This window comes from Rhyacophila brunnea, unplaced genomic scaffold (assembly GCF_057557595.1).
Source record: "Rhyacophila brunnea isolate RB1 unplaced genomic scaffold, BYU_Rbru_1.0 scaffold_20, whole genome shotgun sequence".
Taxonomy (NCBI): Eukaryota; Metazoa; Arthropoda; class Insecta; order Trichoptera; family Rhyacophilidae; genus Rhyacophila; species Rhyacophila brunnea.
In genome coordinates, this window is record NW_028232860.1 from 20,096,910 (window position 1) to 20,118,904 (window position 21,995).

Here is a 21,995-nt window from a genome sequence, read left to right on the forward strand (position 1 = left end):
GAAGAGTGGGTTATGTACGCAACCCCTAAGGGCAAGGAAAGACCCTAACAGCCGAAATTGAGAAGGCTGGACTGCGCCACAGGAGATATAAGAATGGTAGGTAAAAGCAACTGGAGAGTGTCAGCGCTACTTTCCAGGATAGTGTGGAAGTTTTTGAGGCAGGCCAAGACCCCCCAAGGGTTATAGTACCATAAATGATGATGATGATGATGTAGACTCAAAGTAGAAATTAATTTTTTTAAAGTTTGGCACAATTGTACGCTACATTTTGAATATAATGATGATAATGAATTTCAATAATCTTAAAAAAATGTTAATATTGATTATAAAGGTAGGCCGGCTCTCACATCTAAACTCGTCTCGACTGCAACACGTCGAATATGTCAATATGATTTTGTTGGCATTCACAAAACACGTGTAACTTAATCTACCGCCGCATACCGCATGATTGCTACCTTTCAGTTTGAAAAAAACAGCTGGAGTCACATGCAACTATTTTCACCTGACATGCAACGCAGTATCATCCCGAAACGACGCACTTCCGTCATTCATTTTGGCTAGCCGTGTGACATTACTGCAGCGATTTCCAAACTGGGAGGCGCAGAGTGTTGCAAAGGGAGGCGCGAAAAGTGTAACACAATTAATGTAGCCACAGGTTTGCAGTTTGCAAATGCATTGTTTATAAAACAGCCGCTAGTTATGATCTACACAAAAAACAGTCCTATAAAAGGTTGTTTGTAAACCTGTCTGAAAATATAGGGACTACTTTTATAATATCTCACTTCTATAGGTACTATTAATTGTGAAGCGCGCTGGCTATCTCGTAAAAAAATTAAATAAAAGGGTCAAATCATAATATTGAAATTTGGGGAAATTTGTTTAGGAACTTTGTTAAACTTGTCAATTTAGTTGAAATTTTTAAAAAAATTGTGAATCAATGCAAGGATCACTAATGCATTCACTGATTTTAAAAGACAACGTGAAGGCATTCATAAAAAATTGGAGCTTTGGAAATCAAAATTACAACAAAAATAAGTTCGCCATGTCTCCAGTTTTAAATGATTTCTACGCCAGATATATTGAAGTAAACAAAAATCTATTTACTGAGTTTTTGGTTAGTTTGCTAATGCACTTTTCACATTATTTTATTAACAGTAAAAAAAGTGGCCTGCGGCGCTGCTTTGTTTCGGGGTTATTAAATATTTAAAATATATGGTTGAAAGATTCCTGCCTGGAGGCCCGCTTCAGGACGTGGGGTCCATGATAGAATCCATTTGTCGATGAACGATGATGAATTTGGATTGACTACTATTGAAATTGATTATGCTAATAAACAAGCACATTCGTCGCATGAAAAACAAATTAATTTAAAAATGAATATAATATAGGTACTTAAGTAGTAAAACTCGTTTATTTTTATATTTTTTTTTTCATTTTTGTATTAGTACCTACATTGTTGACTATTTAAAAAGGTGTCTGTATTATTTACGCACATAAGAAAGTTGCATGTTGCGCTCAGTTTTGATTTATGACTATTATCCTAGTCGAGATCATTTTCAATGTGCGACTGGGTTAAGTCACGAAATCTTAATGTTTAAAAACATAATAACTTTAACTGTAGGGTTGAAAGTACTCTAAATTGATTGAACAATAATAATTTTAAAAATGCGACAATCACAGCTCTCATAAGACCATTCAAAATACTACTATTTTGTGTATATACAAATATTTTATATGATCATTTTGTGTATGATACATATGACAAAAAAAGATATGGCATCATAATGACACAAATATGTCATACAACTTATCGCAAAACCTTACATTTGTACATTTCTTTACCTGGTTGCAAGCTAGCCCACATGCTGAGAGAGACAAGCCTCTTGACCTGATCCCGGCACAGAGCCACTTCCATACTCCCGCAGCAGCGATTGAACAGAACCAGAAGTGCCGTCTGCTCCCGGATGTCCATCTCTGTTTCATCGACCAAGCAGGCTTTCAGTAGCTGCGCAAACAGGCCACCAAAATGCTCAGGTCGTTTTTGGAAAGCCTGCAAAGAGAAGAGATTGATTTCAATACCCAATTCCTTCAAACTTACCTCTTAGTCCATCTCCCGTAAAGTATAACTATCTATCACCGTACATTAAAGGTCTACATAACATAATATAAAGGTTGAAAACAAAGAATTTGAAAAAAAAAATTACTTAGTTTTCATGGACATTCTATTCTATAAAAAAATATTTTATTTTGTTGTAATTTTTGAATTTTAGTGTAGCTTAATCGTACAACCAAGAACATTTTACTTTACCAATCTGTATATTAATCCTGTATAATCCATTAACTGTGACAAAATTTCATTTTAATTAACAACGAGCATTATTAAATGTCCATCGCAAAATGGACTCGATTCGTTCAGGCATGTTTACATGCCCAGCAAAGTGCACGGGTTAAAGGGGTTAATAAGAATGCATAACAGGATAATAACATGTATGATATATTTAGTGGTTTACCTGCCACACTGGTACCCTCTCTCGAAACTTTTCATTGAGCATCACGACAATGGTCATCATGTGTGCGTGCGATGCTTTATCCGTAATGTAATTAGGCCATAGATAATTTTCCAAATACTGCGAAAACTCCAGCATCATTATTCGCCTAGTGGAAAAACTGTAAATAGAGATAATTAGTAAAGTAGTAGAAGTGTCTCCATATGTTGGTTGAAAGGGAAGAGTTTCTCAAGTTGTCCGACAAATTATTCTGCTGAACTTCAACACTACTGTCATATGCATATAGCTAAGTCCGAGCACCTCGATGTACTTGCATACGCTGCAGTGAATTTCTATTAATCAGCTCTTATGGATATATTGATTGTAACTGTAAACGTGTGGTTTGATGATCTGCTGTCTTCAGACTATATCACTGTTGTTGGGTTGCAGAGAGCTGACATCATATGCATGTGACTCGTATATTTTAATACACCTAATTGCGCCTGTACACGTGCGTGGATTTGCTTGCACCAATAATGTGTATTTTAAACTGTCGCAATAATAACTGTTTACACGTAGAAGTGCGGACTGTCTTGCCAATATCATCCTTCGAGAGTAAGCGAGATGCGATGTTGTCATTTCATGGTACTTTTTGACAGGTCGTGAAAATCGCTTAACTAGTTCGCCACTATTGTTCTACTGCGCAGACACAGATATCAAACAAATCTCGCATGAAAATTCAGAAGCTTCCGAACTTCTTGATTCATGTATGCCATCTTGCCAGTGATGTCCCTAGATAAAATACCGCCCCTAGACAGCGCCAAAATGCCGCCTCATTTTTTTACAGTATTTTTTATCATCATTTCATGAATCCAATATCCAAGAAATGTGTTGTATGGATACATTACTCACAAAATATATAGATACCACTAAAACAAATAAAATAAAATTTATAAATATTTTTTCCACAAAATGGGGGATTTTTTGACGTTGGTAATAGTGGTAATAATTTAATTTTTGCGATACGTTAATTTTCTCTGTCTTGAGGAATTAAGGGCAAACCGTATAGCTATTTACAAAACTTGGCAACATTTTTAATAATATCTTAGCCTGATATCGTAAAGGTTTAGGGATTATTAAATCGATAATCGATATAATGACAATGCGACCTTTAATACAGACTAAAATCGTTGACCAGGAGCGGTAGGTGGGATGCTCTGTAAGAAGGGAAAGATATTTTCGTTACTACTAAGTTTAGGTTGCTATTTCTATATACTTATACCAAATGATTATTCTCGATTTGCCGCCCTTCGAGTAACTGCCGCCCCCAAGCGACACTCAATCTGTCTACCCCCACGGGACGTCACTGCATCTTGCAACTTGTACGATAATACATGTTTTCACATGCATTTTCTTGTTATGGCTGTGATAATACGTACTGTCAGCAGTAAATCTATGTTCCACTCAATCCGACTCAGGACAGTCCATATCCGACAACTACTATATTCCGCCGTTATTTTTACTTGTTGAAAGCACAAAATCAAGCTCTATAATTCGCCGGTATTCGATTGTCAAATTCAGTAGTCCGCCACGTAGAAGTATACAACACAGATGAGACAGGATTATTTTGGAAACTTCTCCTACATAAAACGTACGTTCATCGCGGAGAAAGTAATGTACCAGGGAGGAAAGTGCCCAAGGACCGCATTACAATTATGCCATGCCCCAATGCAACCGGGACACACAAAATGAAGCTTTTGATCATAGGGAAAGCCAGTAATCCTAAGCCATTCAAGAACATCTGCATCACTGAACAACTGGTTGTGTCAAGTGATTTACTGATTAATATTAACCCTTACAATGCTACGCAACGATATATCGTTGTTTTTGATAATGGCCAGAAATGCTAACAACGATCGTCGTTTTGCTTTTCATGGCTGAAATGTTAAGTTGATTTGGGAACATACTACTGCACCAGTGGTACGAAACATTGTTTTACCATCTATTTAGTTGTATTGTTGTGTAATATAACCTGATTCATATGTTTTGTTACTAGGTAGGTTTTGAACTTATAACTATTGTATTTTTTTTCATGGCATCACCCTTTTTACAGTAAAAACATTAATTCCAAATACAAATTACAGTTTACAATGTAAAAATTTGTTTACAGTCAAATTTTTGGTGGAAGGACAATGTTTTATTTTATTTTATCCATTTGAAACAATGTGAAAGTCTTTTACTCAACTCAGTGTTTAAAGTAAAGTGGATTTGTGTTATATAAAAACAGTTTCATTTAAGTATAAAAAAATAATGAAATAAAATCATTTCCAATACATATTTTAAATGTTCCAGTAAACAAACACCATAAAGACCCTTTTCACAAATCACGCATATTGTACACAATCTTTTAACGAGGCCACCATGCAAAAAATTTCTTTTCGGCCGGGTAGTTTCCTAATTCCACTACTTTGTATTATCCTTCGTGTGGGATAACCGATTGTTTCCAACAACTGGTAAAAATCAAAACTCCGTGCGCGGATCGTGCATTTCGCTCGCTCTCGCGATCGCCCGTATGATGGAGCGAGAAAGAGATATGTCAATTACTTTTAATAGCACATGCAGCGGACGATATCTAATTGCCTCATTATCTATTCAAAACGATAAATTAATTACGAAACGTGTTTTCATAATATTCCGATTTCGCAGAATCAATTAGAGTGGTAAGGTGTCTAAAAATAATACAATACTTTAATTTATCGACAATTATTGGTAGCAATCCTCGACCGGATTTTGCACAACATCATAGCAGCCAAAGGGTTAAGTTAATAAACTTAGAATATAAATATGTACAATTTAGTAAATACGTCATTTTGATTATAAATAAAACTGTAATTTGCTAGTACAAATTTCTCAAAAAAAACTTACGAAATACCTGTTTTAATTTTTACTATATTTTGTATCTATGCACTATAATCCGCCGCTTTCACTAATTGGACACTTGTCTAGTTTTTGGGATGGTGGATTACTGAGAGAGTACTGTATGTGTAAACGGGGTATAAGATTAAAAATGATTCTGAACAGAACTAGATTACTAAATCTTCACATCGCTATAAAATAAAGAATGAGTCTATAAATAAAAATCAAATGGTCACCATAGATAAGAGAAGAATGGTTTACACATTTTTATTGCCTGAAGAACACAGACATATACAAATTATTGAATTCAGATTGTCTGAAATTATCGTTATTTTTCAAATATCTTTGGGATGGCACACACTAGAGTACGCCTACTTTCAAATGGTAATATTTCTCTGTTATGTTAATCTCACTGATGAATAATCAACTTAACAGTCAACACTCGTAATTATTTAAAACTTATCATTAAACTTACTTGGAACCACATATTTCCTGAACATAGACATCCTCCACTACTTGTGCGTCATATGGCAGGTGATTTCCTTGTGTGCTCGGTGCCCAATATTGGTTGGCCAACTGTAAAAAAACACAACAACCATAATAAGAGCTGAGCATCGGTAAGGGACTGAACGATGTACCTGCATCGCATTATGCCCAGGAAGCCTCGAAAGGATAATTACTTTGGCCAGTTAAACGGGGCAAAAGACAAATACCCATGAAATAAAATAAACCGGCAAAGCTATTCACTGGAAAATCTATAGCATCCACTACAAGATTTGCAAATGATAAGAAAAGATGGAGAAATCTGATCCAGAACATGTTGCTAACAAACATTCAATAATTAAAATATGATATACAGTGAAACCCGAATTTTACGTGCCCGGAATTCATGTTTTCTCGCTGTTTGTCTGTAGTTTTTACAGTCCCATTTCATTTTAATACATTTAATTCCCAGTTTGTTGTGCAATTTACATCTAAGATACATATATTTTTTTTCCGACCATGTCCGATCCTAATAGGATCATATGGGCCTCCACAGAGTAAACAGAGCATAGTGTTTTTTACGAGAAATGGATGACAGCCACTTGCTCAATCTATTAGGTCCATACCCTGACTCACACACAAATTGAAAAACAATATGTGTACTTGCCAGACCCAGGATTCGAACCTGGGACCTACGGCGTGATAGTCCAACGCTTAAGCCGCGCGGCCACCGTGAGTGTACAAGATACATATTATAATACAAGATTATACAACGTAATTGTTTAAGTTTGTTTTATTTTGTTTACACCCATCCAAATAATATCTCCGCAAAGAAAACCATTGTCGGTTCAGAAGATAAAAAACATTCTCGAAAAGGTGAAAGAACACATTGACATAATCTGGTCCAACCCAATTTGACCTTCTGACGTTTTTTTTGTCAGTCTCCTCAAAAACTTAAAATCATAGTTTCACTGCATATAATATGTGGCCTAACTATGTAGACACGAGAATATCGTAATGGCTGTGTTCAAATTTAATTGAATTACAGTAATATACGGTACTGTTCGGTTATGAGGAATACAGCGGAAAACACATTTTTAAAATACCCGATATACTGGATTATTTCGTCTCTGTTCTGGCAGAACACACTAACTGGAGAATACTAGTTTTGAGTAAATTTGACTTTGAAATTGTTAAAATGTTTGAAATGGTCTATCATGTGAGTTTATTAAGTAATCGTAAAAAGGATGACTTTAAAATAAAGACTGTTTATTTATTAAGAAGGTTTCCAGACGGTAAAGTTTGAAATAAGGAACATTTTGGTATAACTAACTCAATATGTCATTTTTTCGAATTAGTGTCTTCTGCCAGAACAGTGACGATTTGTTAGTATGGGTTAGTTTAGGTTAGGTTAGGTTAGGTTGGGTTAGATTAGGTTAGGTTAGGTTTGGTTAGGTTAACCTAACAAAAAATCCAGTATATCGGGTATTTTAAAAATGTGTTTTCCGCTGTATTCCTCATAACCGAAAAGTACCGAACTAGGGACGGCAACTTATATGAAAGTATGGTGAGGCAGGCTGGTAATCAAGTTATGGTAGCACTTCAACGTGCGTCACATTGACGTTCAGTTTGCATTGGTAAATCAACGTGGAAGGTTCACCTGAGCTAGGTAATATTCATTAAAAATGGTTGTGTGTAGTGTGTTAAATTGTAAAAACGACAGCAATGAAAAGAATAAACGCTTAGGAGCCTTGACGTATCACACGTGAGAATATTTAATTAATTTTATACATGTTAAAATAATAATCTAAAATAATCTCGGCTGCATAACGCGTGCTTAAATTCGTTCCGAATTACTCTGTTTACATAGCATTACACAGCAGTCGTGTTTGTATTGCTCAGGACCGCATTTAAGTGAACGCATTGATTATTAATATTATAATTGAATATGAGAAACACATTTTGATTGTATCGTATCTATATTTGACCATTGTTATATCATTGTATGCGTTGATACTTTGATATTAATTCTTCGTGAATACCAGTACACAAGATTTTTTAAGATTGTGAATAACGTGATCCTATATATTTATTTATTTTGTTTACAATATTAGTTTTTGTAAATGGATTGAATGTTATTTCTACATTACTTTGTACTGTATTGCCTATTAAATTTATGTGCTGCTAAAATGCAAATATATTGACTGAACCCAATAAAGTAGAAATAATAAAAAAAAAATCCATCAAATATAGGTACCTATTTATAAAATTGTCACAAATATTATTTCGAAATAGAAAACATCCGTGACAAATGTTCAATTTTATTATTCTATAATAAAATTATTGATGACTGTACACGCGTTGAATTGAAGAGGCATTTCCTGCAAACCCACTTATTTGCACATCTTACTGAACTAGCCTTTTTGATAGTTTTAGTTAAAATTATCAATTTATTCAAATTATTTGTATAAATCACCAATTCTACAATATTTATGATCAATACATATTTTAAATGTCAACATAATAAATGTAGGTAAGTAAGTTTTTACTATAAAATAATGTTTTAAAGAGATTTTGATAGTTATATTTTTACTGATAAGTAAGGTAAATGTACCAGTAGTTGACCTTTTTTCAATAAAATGCCCAAAATAAGAAACGTAGACACGGGATTGCTCTAAATTGTAAAGTTGAGACAAGTGAAGCCATCTGTGGTCGGATTGAGGAACTAACACATCACCATATGTCATAGGAGCGTCATAGCAGCTATTCGAAAACAACACATCACGCCGTAAGCATTTTATTTTTAATTTCTTAAGTAAACTGTTAAGGATATCAGTGGATGTAAGCATATGGCAATTTAATGTTTTTGACTTCATAATATCAAGTTAATGCATTACGGGCAGTCATAACATTGAAGTATCGATATCATTTGTAATTTTTAAGTTATATTTACAAGGAAGCAAGTTTGTGGGGGGGTCAACTACTCAAACTTTTTTTAATACTTTTTCAGTAGTTGACCAGGGTGGTCAACTACTAGATAAATTAAATAAAATTATGTCACTTAGTTTTGAACAATTTTTACATTCATAAGTATGGAATGATGATTATTTATTAATTAGAAGTGTCTAGGGTGGTTCTGTCCAGTAGATGACCTAGGCGTCAATTTTTTTTTTTTGGTTTTTTTGGTTTGTGTATTTTTTCTTCGGAAAACAAAAATTTCTTGAATTATAGCCCTGAATATATAGCAACTGAATGAAGCAGGCTAACAATAGCCGACAACTTACGAGAAATAGCGACGCGCGAAAAAAAAATGCAAGGCATCACGGAGGATTTACTTTGGTCATTATAACGTACCCATATAATTAATAATGTTAACGTTAGTTTTGCCGCAAATTGTTTATCAGCCTACCTCACCATACTTTTTTATATAACCTGCCTGCTTCACCATACTTTCATATAACCTGCCGCCCCTAGGGGAGCAGGGTCTTAGCCAAAAAAGGAATCGAGACAGTGTACCAGCAGGTAAATGCCGACGATAAAGAATGCATAACCGTCATAGTAACAGGGAGTGTCGGTGGGGCTGTCACACCAACGACAGTCCTCTACAAGTACAAAAGAATTCCTCAAGACATTTCCGAAAATGTGGACTTTGTCCATGGAGCCCTTAAGCTGTAACAGTACCAGGAGAATCGTAAAGTGTGCTTTCAATGGTTACATCAGAGGAACCCAAGCGGTATTTAGAGGAGTTCCTGAGTAAAAACATTGATGAGGAAAATCTTGAATCATTCCGCAAAAACAATGAACCTGATAAAGATGATAAGTCACTGTTCGCACTGTGGCGAAAAGTAAAAAATGAGTTGGAAAATATCACTCCACCTGACCCGGTCAGAATCAGCGATGACTCAGCATTGCAAGAAGAGGAATCCGATGATATGATGTCTTTGGCCGCCTGGAATACTATGAATTATTATGATGTTTCATCTCCAATCGCTAGGGCACCTGTGGCTGGTCTAATGACTTGTGATAGTGATTCGTCTCCAATCGCCAGTGCACCTAAGGCTGGTATAAGGATTTGTAATGATACTTCTTCTCCAATCGCCAGTGAACCCGTGGCTGGTCCATCAAATATTCGTAGTCTATTCAAGAGACATTTTTTCTTCCCCGGTGAAGGGGAAGAAAAATTCAAGAAGAAAGCAAAAAAGGGAAAAAACCCCCACCCCACTTGCCAGGAGTATTTCCTAAACAAAAGAGGAAGAAAAAAGAAATGGAACGGTTGAAAAAAGAACGAGCTGCAGAGAGGCAAAGAAAGAAAGAACTATAAGCAAGCAAAGGAAGAAAAAAAATGGGGGAATTGAAAGCAGTCAAGAAAATGCATTTTTCTTCTGAGTCTAACCCAAGTGTTGAAATTTCAGACTCAGCGGAGAGTGAATGGCATAAGTCTAGTGATGAAAGCTTTAAGCCTAAAACTCGATGGCTGCCCGTTATGAAAGTCATTAATGAACATTATATTATAATACTTCCCGGGGAAAATCGTCCATATTTCTAAAGTAAAAGCTACTATTTCATCGACGCAAAGTGCGGGAGACTATGGAAATGGCCAGAGCAATCCGATGTACTTAGCCATGAATGGAAGGCTGTAGTATCCCACATAAATGACCCGACACTAGTAAGCAAAACTCGTAATGTTTATTTAGTTCCAGAATTGGACTTTATTTGGAATATCTAAGGATTTTTATGTTAAGTTTTATTTTGGTAAGTACTGAGCCTATGCGTTACTATGTAGTATGTATGTACTTAGTTGCTAAAATAAATATATTTTTGTATTTTTAGTTTGAAGTAACTAATTTTGCACCTTTTGTTACCCGAACAAAGCTGATGATTGGCTGTCAAACAAAATCCTCTCCTATGTAACTTGTTACTAAACCGCCCATTGCTACCAAGTTGATTCAAGTAGCTATGGGCTAGAGTGGTCTGACAGGAAGCCCTGAGGCAACTCTGATGACAGATTTGCCATAAAGCCTTCGGATTAGACATGGTCAACTACTGAAAAATATAGTGGTCAACTACTGGAACCCCTGATTAGACATGGTCAACTACTGAAACATATAGTGGTCAACTACTGAAACATATAGTGGTCAACTACTGGAACTTTCAATTTTTTGGATGGTCAACTACTGGAACAAAAACATGGTCTAGAAAAATTGAACACAATTTTTTTGTAACAGACCCTTTCTTAATTTTTGTCTTGTCATATTAATTAAGACATTTGATCCATTATGAGTAGACTTGCTTTGCCAACATTCGGTGTAATGCTAAACGTTAATCGTTATTTTTGCTGAATTTTTTTCTTAAATGGTCAACTACTGGTACGTTTACCTTACGTTTTTATGTTTCAATGAATACCGGTATTGATATTTTCATTCGGTATTGCAATCCCTTGGTAAACGTTTTGTGATATGTGATAATGTGATTTTTGTTTCTTATTTAGTTGATGTTGTTAATTCAAAAATTTCTTATTAATTCTCTTAATATTTATCATAACAGAAATTTCGGAAAGTTGTTTATATATTATATATATTGTAAGTATATATATTATATTGTAGTATAACTTAATTAAACCCGAACTAATTACAAATATGTAAGTTAAACTTAATTAAGGCTGAATTAATTACAGTGATGAGATATTTGCAAGAATTTAATAATGTGTTTTCTATATTTTTATGTAAAATTTATTTTTGATTAATATAATATGACATATTATATCGTCGCCGTAGATGTCAAGGGAGCCAGTCCACAAAATCATAATGCTGAGAAATCGGCGCGCAAAGATTTTGTGTGACAAAAAAAGGAACAGTTTTTGTTTTAACTTTTTTATTTTTAAAGATAGAATTGTGAAACTTTGAACTTAGATACTTTGTGATATTATCTTTTTATTATTTTGAATGAATAACTAAAAAAAAATGTATTTTAAAAGTTATGTGTGTTATATCTCTTGACCACTGAATATTGACATGTACAGTTGGCATACTTGTGCGGTAGTCAAAAGAGTTAGGCCTCTTATGCCTGTTGAACACTGAGAATTTGTGGACAAAGCACTAACATTTTGTGGATATACTCTAAAGAAAAGTCTATTATTGACCTTTTATGGTGCCCACCTTAACCTAGAATCTACCTGATTTCATTCAGTATGTGAACATAGTCGTCTCTAAACAAAAAGTTAGCTTTTCAAAAATATAATTACATTGTTGTTTTAATTTAATCAAACGCTTTTTTTGTAGTACTTATTCCATTTTTAATCAATAAATTAGGACCGGTTTCATCCGCCTCAGAGGGACATTTTCAACTTGTTCATTTCAGTTGAAAATGTCCCTATGAGGCGGACGAAACCGGTCCTAATTTATTGATTAAAAGTGGAATAAGTACTACAAAAAAATTGCGTTTTATTAAATTAAAACAACAATACAATGCAGTTACACCATGAATTGACAGTTAACAAAATAAAAGAAAAAAATATATAATTACAATTAAGTTACAATAAAACTAGACACACATTTTAATCATCTCCATCGCTCTCTGAGCTGCTGTTTTTCTGAGTTGGACGATCTTCAGGCTCCAAATTTTTATAGAAGTCGCGATAGGTTGACGGAATGCTACCTTTTTGGCATAGTTTTGACAGATCTTTTAGTTTACCTTGGTCAATTCTAGGTTTGGAACTGTACAGCCTTGGTACTTCTAGGGTAGGTACGTTTCGATGCCGTCTTCGCTGGATTTGTAGTGACTCAAAGTTATTCTGGCTCAATTGGTATTTATAAAAGATAGTCGTGGGTTCACCTTTGCGATATTGGAACCACTTTACCTTTAGCCACTTCATTTTGTCTCCATTTTCCGACAGAGTTTTATTGGTCATCACTTGACTGCAATATTTCTTGTAATCGAAGAAGTCGGAATATTCCATTTCCACAACCTTATGGTAGGGGTTACTAGTTTTCGCGGTACGGGCGACCATATACCATCCTTCTGGTGTGAATACGTCCACTTTCCTTCCTCGGGCCTCTATTGTGGAGTGCACAGAATCGCACTCCATTTCGGAGTGCCCTGATTCCATAAATTTTTGGTTTATTGTGTTGATGGGCAGCTGTTCCACGGCACGTAATAACATTGTAGATACAACTGAGTTGCGATTTTGACCTGAAGCTGTATCCGAATACAGAGTTACTTCTTTTTTGGGGCCTACTGAAACCAAGAGCTTCCACAGGCACGTGGCGACCTCCGAAGCACCCTTTGTACCTGCACCTTCATGCCACATGTAGTTCGTTGCTTGTCTAGTAGCCAGGTCATACACTGTGAAATTGTAGGTTTTCAGCTTTTTGGTATAATACAACTGTCCTACTTGCAAACTTGGAGTCAACAATATTTTTTCCAGATCCATGGTAAAGCAACTAATTGTTGGATCACACATAGCTTGGGCCTTGTCGATTTTTTTGTGTTCTCTCGCTTCCTCTTTTCGAGTCAAGTGCAGTTTGTATTCCTCCTCGTCTTTTGCCTTCTCTTCGTCTGACTTGTTCTTGTACTGAGTACAAAAGTCACTCTGATCCTTTTTAGGAGTGTGAAAGCCGTAGTTAAATTCTGTGACAAAGATCGATTTGTAGAAGCCGTGCTTTTCTGGTTCAACATTATGCACCTTGCAATACTCTACATAGTCCATGTAGATACGAGTCTCGCTCAAACCAGAAGGCAAGTATTTTCTCTTACTGCTGCTCCGGCAGTAATGGGAAGCAACTACGGGCAACGATTTGATGTGGTCCCTGATTATGTTCCTCACTTCCTCTGGTTTTTTGTTGGGCGGTTCTTTGTGACCTCTCCGATCTATATCAGTGACACCTGAAGGAGTCAACTTTTTCATTGCATTTTCAACTTTTTTGCTCGAGATGTCATATGTCGCCAAAAAGAACTGTTTGCACACTTGGGCTCTCAATTCATTACACATCACAGAGTATTGCAAGGTATACTCTCGTTTGGTGCAGTCTGCATGGTACCTTCATTTCACTGGGACACGATTTACACTGTTACCAATGAAGGCCCATCTTGCTCTTTCGGAATCCAGACTCAGATAGTCGGCCAACATTTGCTCCCGCTGTGGTTTTCCTATTTTGGATGTGCATTTATAATGGCACTTACAGTTAACTTCGCTTATCGCCCTTGCTCGAATTTTTTTTCCGGATCTGCTTTGATATTCGCTGCCTGCCATTCTCAATATCTTTTGTGAATTCCGCTTCCACATTTTTGGGTTTCGCTTGCGTTTCCTACTTAAATCATCTGTAGTCTGATCTGTAGGAGTGGGGATGGATGATACAGGATTGTTACTATGGTTGCTCTCGGTTATTTCAGAAGTATAAGTTCCTGAAACATTAATGTTGTGTTGATAATATGCAGGTTCCTGCTGGCATGACTCATTTGAATCTAGTAGTGTTGGTGCCAGGTTGACGTTCCAATCTGTAAAACAAAACAAAGTAGGTAGTTTATTTCTTTGAAACTACCAAGATAAATATTAATAATTTGTTATTAGCAAATGACTCTCTGATGGTCACAGGTTTTAATCAAACCAACAATTATTGATAACCAACAAATTAAAATATTGACCTCCCACGTGTGTGCTTGGAGAGACATTTTGGAGCTCTGTATATATGGCTGGACCAGCAATCTTGTCCGGAGCTTGCATATTCAGCTCGAGGTCTGCACATCCAGCTTGTACGGCATTCCCGTGAGAGTCTGTAAAATAAATAAAACTAATACAGCTTGCGCACACATTACTCATTGCTGTCAAAGCAGCCTGAATCAACATTTTTAACTAGTAAGTGTTTTTAGCTCAATATTTCATCGACACTTACCTTTACGGGTATGTTGATTAGTAGAATTTAAAACGGCTGCAACCATTAGTCTCCCACGTGAATAGTTCATTATTTAGCACCTTTTCTCACTGAATCACAACTGAATACAACAATCACACTAAATACACCGGGCCACAGATTGAGCGGGAAGTCCCAGTGGTCAACAGCGTTAAGTCACATAATCATGTGAAATTATTCGGAAGTCAAAAGACTTATGCGGCTTGTCGTCATTGACTACTTTAATGTATGTGTGCTAGGTCTATTGGCAATTTACAAAATACTCATACATAGGGCTTTTTGTGGCTCAAATCCATTGACCACGGCATCTTTGATGGTTTTAAAATGCTTTTGTGTACTTAACTCATTTTCGCCAAATGTGTGGCTTGACTCCCTTGACATCTACGGCGACGATATTATCCTTTTATAATTTTATTTACTTTAATTACTTTATTGCTATTATTATAATTACTTTATCTTGTATTACTTTTGAAAGACATATCGAGTAAGTACCTAAATAACCTACCTATCTTTTCATAAATTCCCAACTTTCAAATATAATTATACTAAAATCCTAACAGTGTTGTTATTTTAAACCTTCCTTCGCTGAACATTATTATATTATATGAGTACGTAGTAACTACGTAAGGTACTACAGTCAAAGGGCCAACGCAAATCCTCAGTGATGCCCTGCATTTTTTTTACCTAAAAGGTACTCTAGGTATAAGACCCGAAGTCCGAGGTCGTGACACTATATATGTATATATACCGTGGGTGTGTTTTATTATTGAGATTTTTAGGAAATTGACGGTCCACTGGGAGGACGACAACCAACGGGTCTTCCGTGCAACACAATATGTGGAATTCTAATTTCCCCCATCATTTATACCTGTTGATTCCAGAATTTTCTGTTTTCTTCAATAACAACAAGCAAACCAAAACAAAACACAACCTACCGTATCCCAGTATTAAGTAGGTTATATTAGGTTTTCAGTTAGTGTTTTTTGTACAATAAGTAGTTACTACTTATCGCATCACGATTATACGGGTATGGTGCAGGCATTAACATAGGGTTTAAACGGAAAGAATGTTGTTCAGATAGTGATCAACACTTGTCAATATTTCATTAACTTACCATAAAAATACGTTTGATATCATGACACTCAACAAATATACACATTTATCAAACGTTCCATGACGTATTTTTAGGTTATTAAAAAGTTAACTGTACCTGTGTTATCCTGTCAGAATTAATCTGTGACACCGTTGGAGGAGGAAGTTTCTCCTTGTCAACATTAGTGACTGCCGGGGTAGGATCAACTTTCATTTTGAATTATATTTAGTAAACAAAAACAAACTAGCATTACCGCGCTCTCGCTGACATTAATAACCATAGACTAATATTTTGTAACTGACAGTTGAGAGCAGTATTGCCATTAAATTAAAACTATGCAACGCAGCGAAGTGCTGCCCGACCATTTATTTTATTTTCCTTTAAGCTAATTTTTAAGATGACAACTAATACTCGAACAACATCTTCTTGGCTATGTGTGTGAACTAACAAGCTCCTCCCATTTAGTCGACAACAGCGTATTCCGGCTGTTGCCTAAATCTTCTTGTTGGAGAGTAGGAGACATATTTCCCTGATTCTTTACTTTTTACTTACTATGGATACCTAACCCAGTTTTAAATTAAATGTTATCCTTCTTCTACATTCAATTTATTATTTGTTGACGTTAGTGTGCTGACTGCTGACTCCAGTAGCGCACCCAGGGGGGGGGCCAAGGGGCCTTGCCCCCCCCCCAAAAACATTGAAATTGAAAGCCAATAGATTAGACAAATAAAAACACGGCAAAAAAAATATTTGAAATTCTCCAGCACCCTCTAGAAAAATTTCTTAGATTTTAATTTCTAACACAAAAATTTCGAAACACTAATGTCGGGTTGTTTTAGAAACTCAATCTCTAATGGCAATGTCAAAAAATTCTCGGTGTCCATCCGAATTCCGGAGTGGTGTACACCGAGTGCAATAGACAAAAGTCCGATAAACGAGAAATTAGGCTGTGTTCTGTTGGGTAGGTTTGTGCACCTATAAGTTAAATGCAATAATACTTTTTTTTTCCATTTTCAATTAATATTTTGGAACTTCACTATTAAAAAACCCAAAATCGACGATAAAAATTCGGCGAAAAGTACGACCACACCCACCACCATGGGCTGACAGGGCTATAGCCTGGGGGCCCGGGCTTAAGAGGGCCCTGCGTGGCGGCTCGTCTAATTGTGAGATAAACACACACCAGAAATTTGTTATATTATAAAAAAAAATCACATGTGGCGCTATAGATACTACTTCATCAAAATTAACATAAAAAATATGAAGTATGATGAAAATAATATGATATACGTAACTACATGATAATAATTCACGTGTATCATTTTATATTACAATTATTTTTAGTGTTTATATAAAAATAAAAATGTTTATTTATCCAATATCGATGGGTCGAATGCAACTTGGCTACCACAAGAGGGGGTCGTGACCAGTGGTCTATAGTATGATAACGTTCGATAATATGATATGAGGTCCGACAAATCAAGAATTCAAGGGAATTATTTAACAATATAGATAAATCCACGGAATACCATTTGGGAACACTACTGTAGAACATCACATTCCCCTTAACCCTGGTGATAGGTAAGGGGGCCCGCCAAACATTCATGATGTGGGGGCCATGCCCACCACAGTCGGTGGTGGTGTAAATTAAAAAAAAAACATTTTTTCGGTGGAATTCAGCATAAATATTGTGGCTCTTGACCAGTGGTTCTTAACCGGTGCACCGCTGGCTTGTTGCATGTGCACCGCGAAAATAATGATAAAAGCAGAAAAATCCGCAAAATAGCGAAAACCGAAAAAGTCCTTCGTGAAATTATGAAAGCCGATGAAAGATCTAATGTGATTTCGATGTTGCCGAATCGATCGCACGCGTCTAAAATCTAAAATATCATGGAGGAATTTGTATGGATGGTGCTCCGTCAATGTTAGGCTCATTTAAAGGATTTGTTACCCTCGCAAAGACAAGAAATCCTAACATTATATCTACGCACTGTTTTATTTACACAGGGAATCTATAGTTTCGAAAACATTACAGCAGTGCTAAAACCTGTACTAGACCAATATGGTAAATTTCATCTAATCCAGACCTTTAAAAACAGGCATTTTAAAAAAAACTTTGCATTTCTATGGAAGCTAAGTACGATTGTTTGCTTTTTCACACTGAAGTGAGGTGGTTACAGTGGCGCACCCAGGGGGGGGGCAAAGGGCCCTGACACCCCCCAAACATGAAAATTATCAGAATGATTTTAACCATTGAAATTGAAAGCCAATAAGCCTTTGGGCTTAGACAAATAAAAACACTGGCAAAAAAAAACACAAAAATTTCGAAACACTAATGTCAGGTTTTTTTAGAAACCCAATCCCTAATGGAACTGTCAAAAAATTCTCGGTGTCCACCCGAATTCCGGAGTGGTGTGGGTCATGGCTGAGGAGGGCTGACAGGGCTCTAGCCTGGGGGCCCAGGCTGTGGGGGGCCCGGCGTGTCGGGTTGACCAGATAAACACACATTTTAAATTAGCTTTAATAGTAAAAAAAGTCGCCTGCGGCGCTAATATGCTTCTTGGCCATGAACATTTTCAATTACTTATATAATTGTGCAATATATTTTTTGATTATTATGTGTCGATACTCGACAGCTCCATTATTAAAGTGGATGTATTGAAAATCGCCAATTCTTATGTATAAGTACCCTTAATTTGAACTAAAACACAATTTGAAAAACGGTAATGTAGTGTTTCACACTGCCTTTAATCTTAGCGGTAGGTTGGGGGCCCGCCAAGCCTAGCATGAGGGCCCGTTTCAGGATGTGGGGACCATGGTGTAGGTACACCGAGTGCAATAGACAACGAGAAATTAGGCTGTTTTACATTCTCCTCCTTGCCCCCCCCCCCCAATATTAAATCCTGGGTGCGCCACTGGCTGACTCTATTGCTAAACTATTGAAATTCAATCTAATTTCTCAAATTTAATACGGCTGGCTCGTTGATCAATATTATTTTTGTCGTTAAGGTGATGGCTTAGCAAGAATGAATGGGACAACAATTTACAGCATATTATGCAGCAAAGATGGGGATGAATTCAAAATTCTTATTTCCTTAATATTTTGTCGTTTCGTATAAAATATAATAACACTAACGATTACAACATTACATCAGATTTATTGAAATAGTGATAAACAATAATATCTATACATTAGTAAGAAATGAAAATATAATTAATATTAAATTCTACAGGTTTTTTTAAAAAAAGGTTTGTCGATAGCTATTTCGGTTGTAACACCATTATCAAGACTATTCAGATAGGCCGTTTGCCTTTGCTTAAATACTATACGTGTATAGATAGAGACAGAATACATTTTCTTATTCGTTCCAGCAATATTATGAATTTTTACATTATTATTAATTGTAATATTATTAATACTTTGAAAACCCTAAGTGGGTTTTTTAAAATGGATATCGAAATTTTCAAAATTTATCAAAATTACAGTATTCGATGGTTATTTATTGACATTATTGATCAATTAAAATATTATTAGTATAATTGTCTTAATCGTGTGTTTAGATTATATTTAATAGTGGCGACGAATACATTACCAAATTTTCATTAATTATGTCATTACTTTTGGATAATTCGCGATTAATTTCCAACTGTTCAAGTAAATTTAATTTTAAACCTTTATTACATATATGCAAACATTGTGGCGTTTCATTGTTACTGATGCTATGCGAGTTTGATATCAAATGTTTAGCAAACTGAGAATCTGTTTTACCATTCTTAAAAGACCGGAGGTGCTCTTCAAAACGAGTTTTTATTGACCTGCCAGATTGACCAATGTAGCATAGACTACATGTGCCACATGTTATTTTATAAACTCCGCTTTTCTCCAGTTTGTTGATTTTATCTTTACTATTTTTTAAGTTTAATCCTAGATTATTATTAGCTTTGAATGCTACGTTAACGCTATGTTTAATTTCTTGATAAATTTTGTCTGAAATAATGCCGTGATAACCAATGGACTCGTAATAACGATTTGAATCTTTAACGTTAGGGTATATTGTTGATCTAGCTAATTTAAGTTGTTTTTTATATAATATTTTATCTACCATTGATGTTTCATATCCATTACTTAAGGCTATTTGTTTAATGGTATGTAGTTCATCCTCAAAATCTAATTTATTCATGGGCACGCTAACTAGCCTGTGGATCATGGCATGGTATGCCGCCAACTTATGAATCCATGGATGTTGCGATCCTTTATGTATAGTAGTTTCAGTATAGGTGGGTTTTCTATATATTTTGAAGTTATGTTTATTATTAACCCTCTGAATAGTGAGGTCTAGAAAATTTATTCTGTTTTCTATCTCTACTTTGACCGTGAATTTAACTTTAACTCACGCGGATTAAGAAAGTTATTAACTTTTTCTAAATAATCTGCTCTGTTTATAATTACAACGGAGTTGCCTTTATCTGCCTTGGTGATGGTGGTGATGGTGGTGATGGTGGTGCCTTGGTGGTTTGTTAAACTCAATAAAGACCCTACGTCTAAAATCGCATCTAAAGTTAAAACATTAATAAATGATTGCACTATCACTTTCCCCACCGAAGCTATCAAACGTAGTGTTACTCTTATGAATCCTATGGCACCCTTACTATATGGTCAACCGAAGATACATAAGACTAATATTCCTATTAGGCCCGTGGTATCATATACGAATACGCCAACAGTCAAATTAGCATATTATATTAATAAAATTTTTAAACATCTAACAAATTTCAAAGCCAAAAGAAGCGTAGAAAATTCAGTTGACTTAATTAATAAAATAAATACCATATATTTACCTAGCAACTGTAAGCTGGTATCATTAGATGTAACCAGTTTATTTACTAATATTCCAGTTAAAGAATGTTTAGAAATAGTGTACGAAAAACTAGAAAAAGCTAAAGTACACCCATTTGAGTTAGAAGAAATTTATTCTTTAATGAAATTATGTGTAGAAAATAACTATTTCTCATTTAATTCAGAGTTTTATAATCAACTTGACGGAGTCCCTATGGGGTCTCCTTTAAGTCCTTTGCTCGCAGAACTTTTTATGGACAAATTCGAATCGGAATCACTTAAAATAGACTCAGTAGCTGACATATTATATTACCATAGATACGTAGATGATATTTTGATTTGCTGGAAAGGAACTGACCGTCAACTTAACTCGTTCGTCAAAAGGGCTAACGCATTGCACTGTAATATTAAATTCACGGTCGAAGTAGAGATAGAAAACAGAATAAATTTTCTAGACCTCACTATTCAGAGGGTTAATAATAAACATAACTTCAAAATATATAGAAAACCCACCTATACTGAAACTACTATACATAAAGGATCGCAACATCCATGGATTCATAAGTTGGCGGCATACCATGCCATGATCCACAGGCTAGTTAGCGTGCCCATGAATAAATTAGATTTTGAGGATGAACTACATACCATTAAACAAATAGCCTTAAGTAATGGATATGAAACATCAATGGTAGATAAAATATTATATAAAAAACAACTTAAATTAGCTAGATCAACAATATACCCTAACGTTAAAGATTCAAATCGTTATTACAAGTCCATTGGTTATCACGGCATTATTTCAGACAAAATTTATCAAGAAATTAAACATAGCGTTAACGTAGCATTCAAAGCTAATAATAATCTAGGATTAAACTTAAAAAATAGTAAAGATAAAATCAACAAACTGGAGAAAAGCGGAGTTTATAAAATAACATGTGGCACATGTAGTCTATGCTACATTGGTCAATCTGGCAGGTCAATAAAAACTCGTTTTGAAGAGCACCTCCGGTCTTTTAAGAATGGTAAAACAGATTCTCAGTTTGCTAAACATTTGATATCAAACTCGCATAGCATCAGTAACAATGAAACGCCACAATGTTTGCATATATGTAATAAAGGTTTAAAATTAAATTTACTTGAACAGTTGGAAATTAATCGCGAATTATCCAAAAGTAATGACATAATTAATGAAAATTTGGTAATGTATTCGTCGCCACTATTAAATATAATCTAAACACACGATTAAGACAATTATACTAATAATATTTTAATTG

General features: G+C 35.3%; 2 protein-coding genes across 2 annotated transcripts in view; both read right to left on the reverse strand.

Annotated features, from left to right (window-relative positions):
- LOC147071347 (RNA helicase aquarius) overlaps positions 1–16,183 on the reverse strand; it is a 163,512-nt gene extending 147,329 nt beyond the window's left edge. Inside the window, exons 1-4 of the mRNA XM_085947925.1 lie at positions 16,002–16,183; positions 5,878–5,978; positions 2,511–2,667; positions 1,843–2,050 (exon numbers count right to left, since the gene is read on the reverse strand). Of these exons, the coding sequence (XP_085804051.1) occupies positions 1,843–2,050; positions 2,511–2,667; positions 5,878–5,978; positions 16,002–16,097 (562 nt within the window). The 5' untranslated portion in view covers positions 16,098–16,183. The remainder of the gene's footprint in view (positions 1–1,842; positions 2,051–2,510; positions 2,668–5,877; positions 5,979–16,001) is intronic.
- LOC147071351 (uncharacterized) lies at positions 11,673–15,185 on the reverse strand. The gene is made up of 3 exons (XM_085947939.1): positions 14,774–15,185; positions 14,526–14,654; positions 11,673–14,378 (listed from the first exon to the last, which is right to left on the reverse strand). The coding sequence occupies exon 3, from the start codon at positions 13,870–13,872 to the stop codon at positions 12,439–12,441; it is 1,434 nt and encodes a 477-aa protein (XP_085804065.1). The 5' UTR covers positions 13,873–14,378; positions 14,526–14,654; positions 14,774–15,185; the 3' UTR covers positions 11,673–12,438.
- Positions 16,184–21,995: the final 5,812 nt, after the last annotated feature.

What these genes read in the sequence shown, in the direction of transcription:
- LOC147071351 (XM_085947939.1), bottom strand. Translation starts at nt 13,872, where the DNA reads ATGTGTAATGAATTGAGAGCCCAAGTGTGCAAACAGTTCTTTTTGGCG.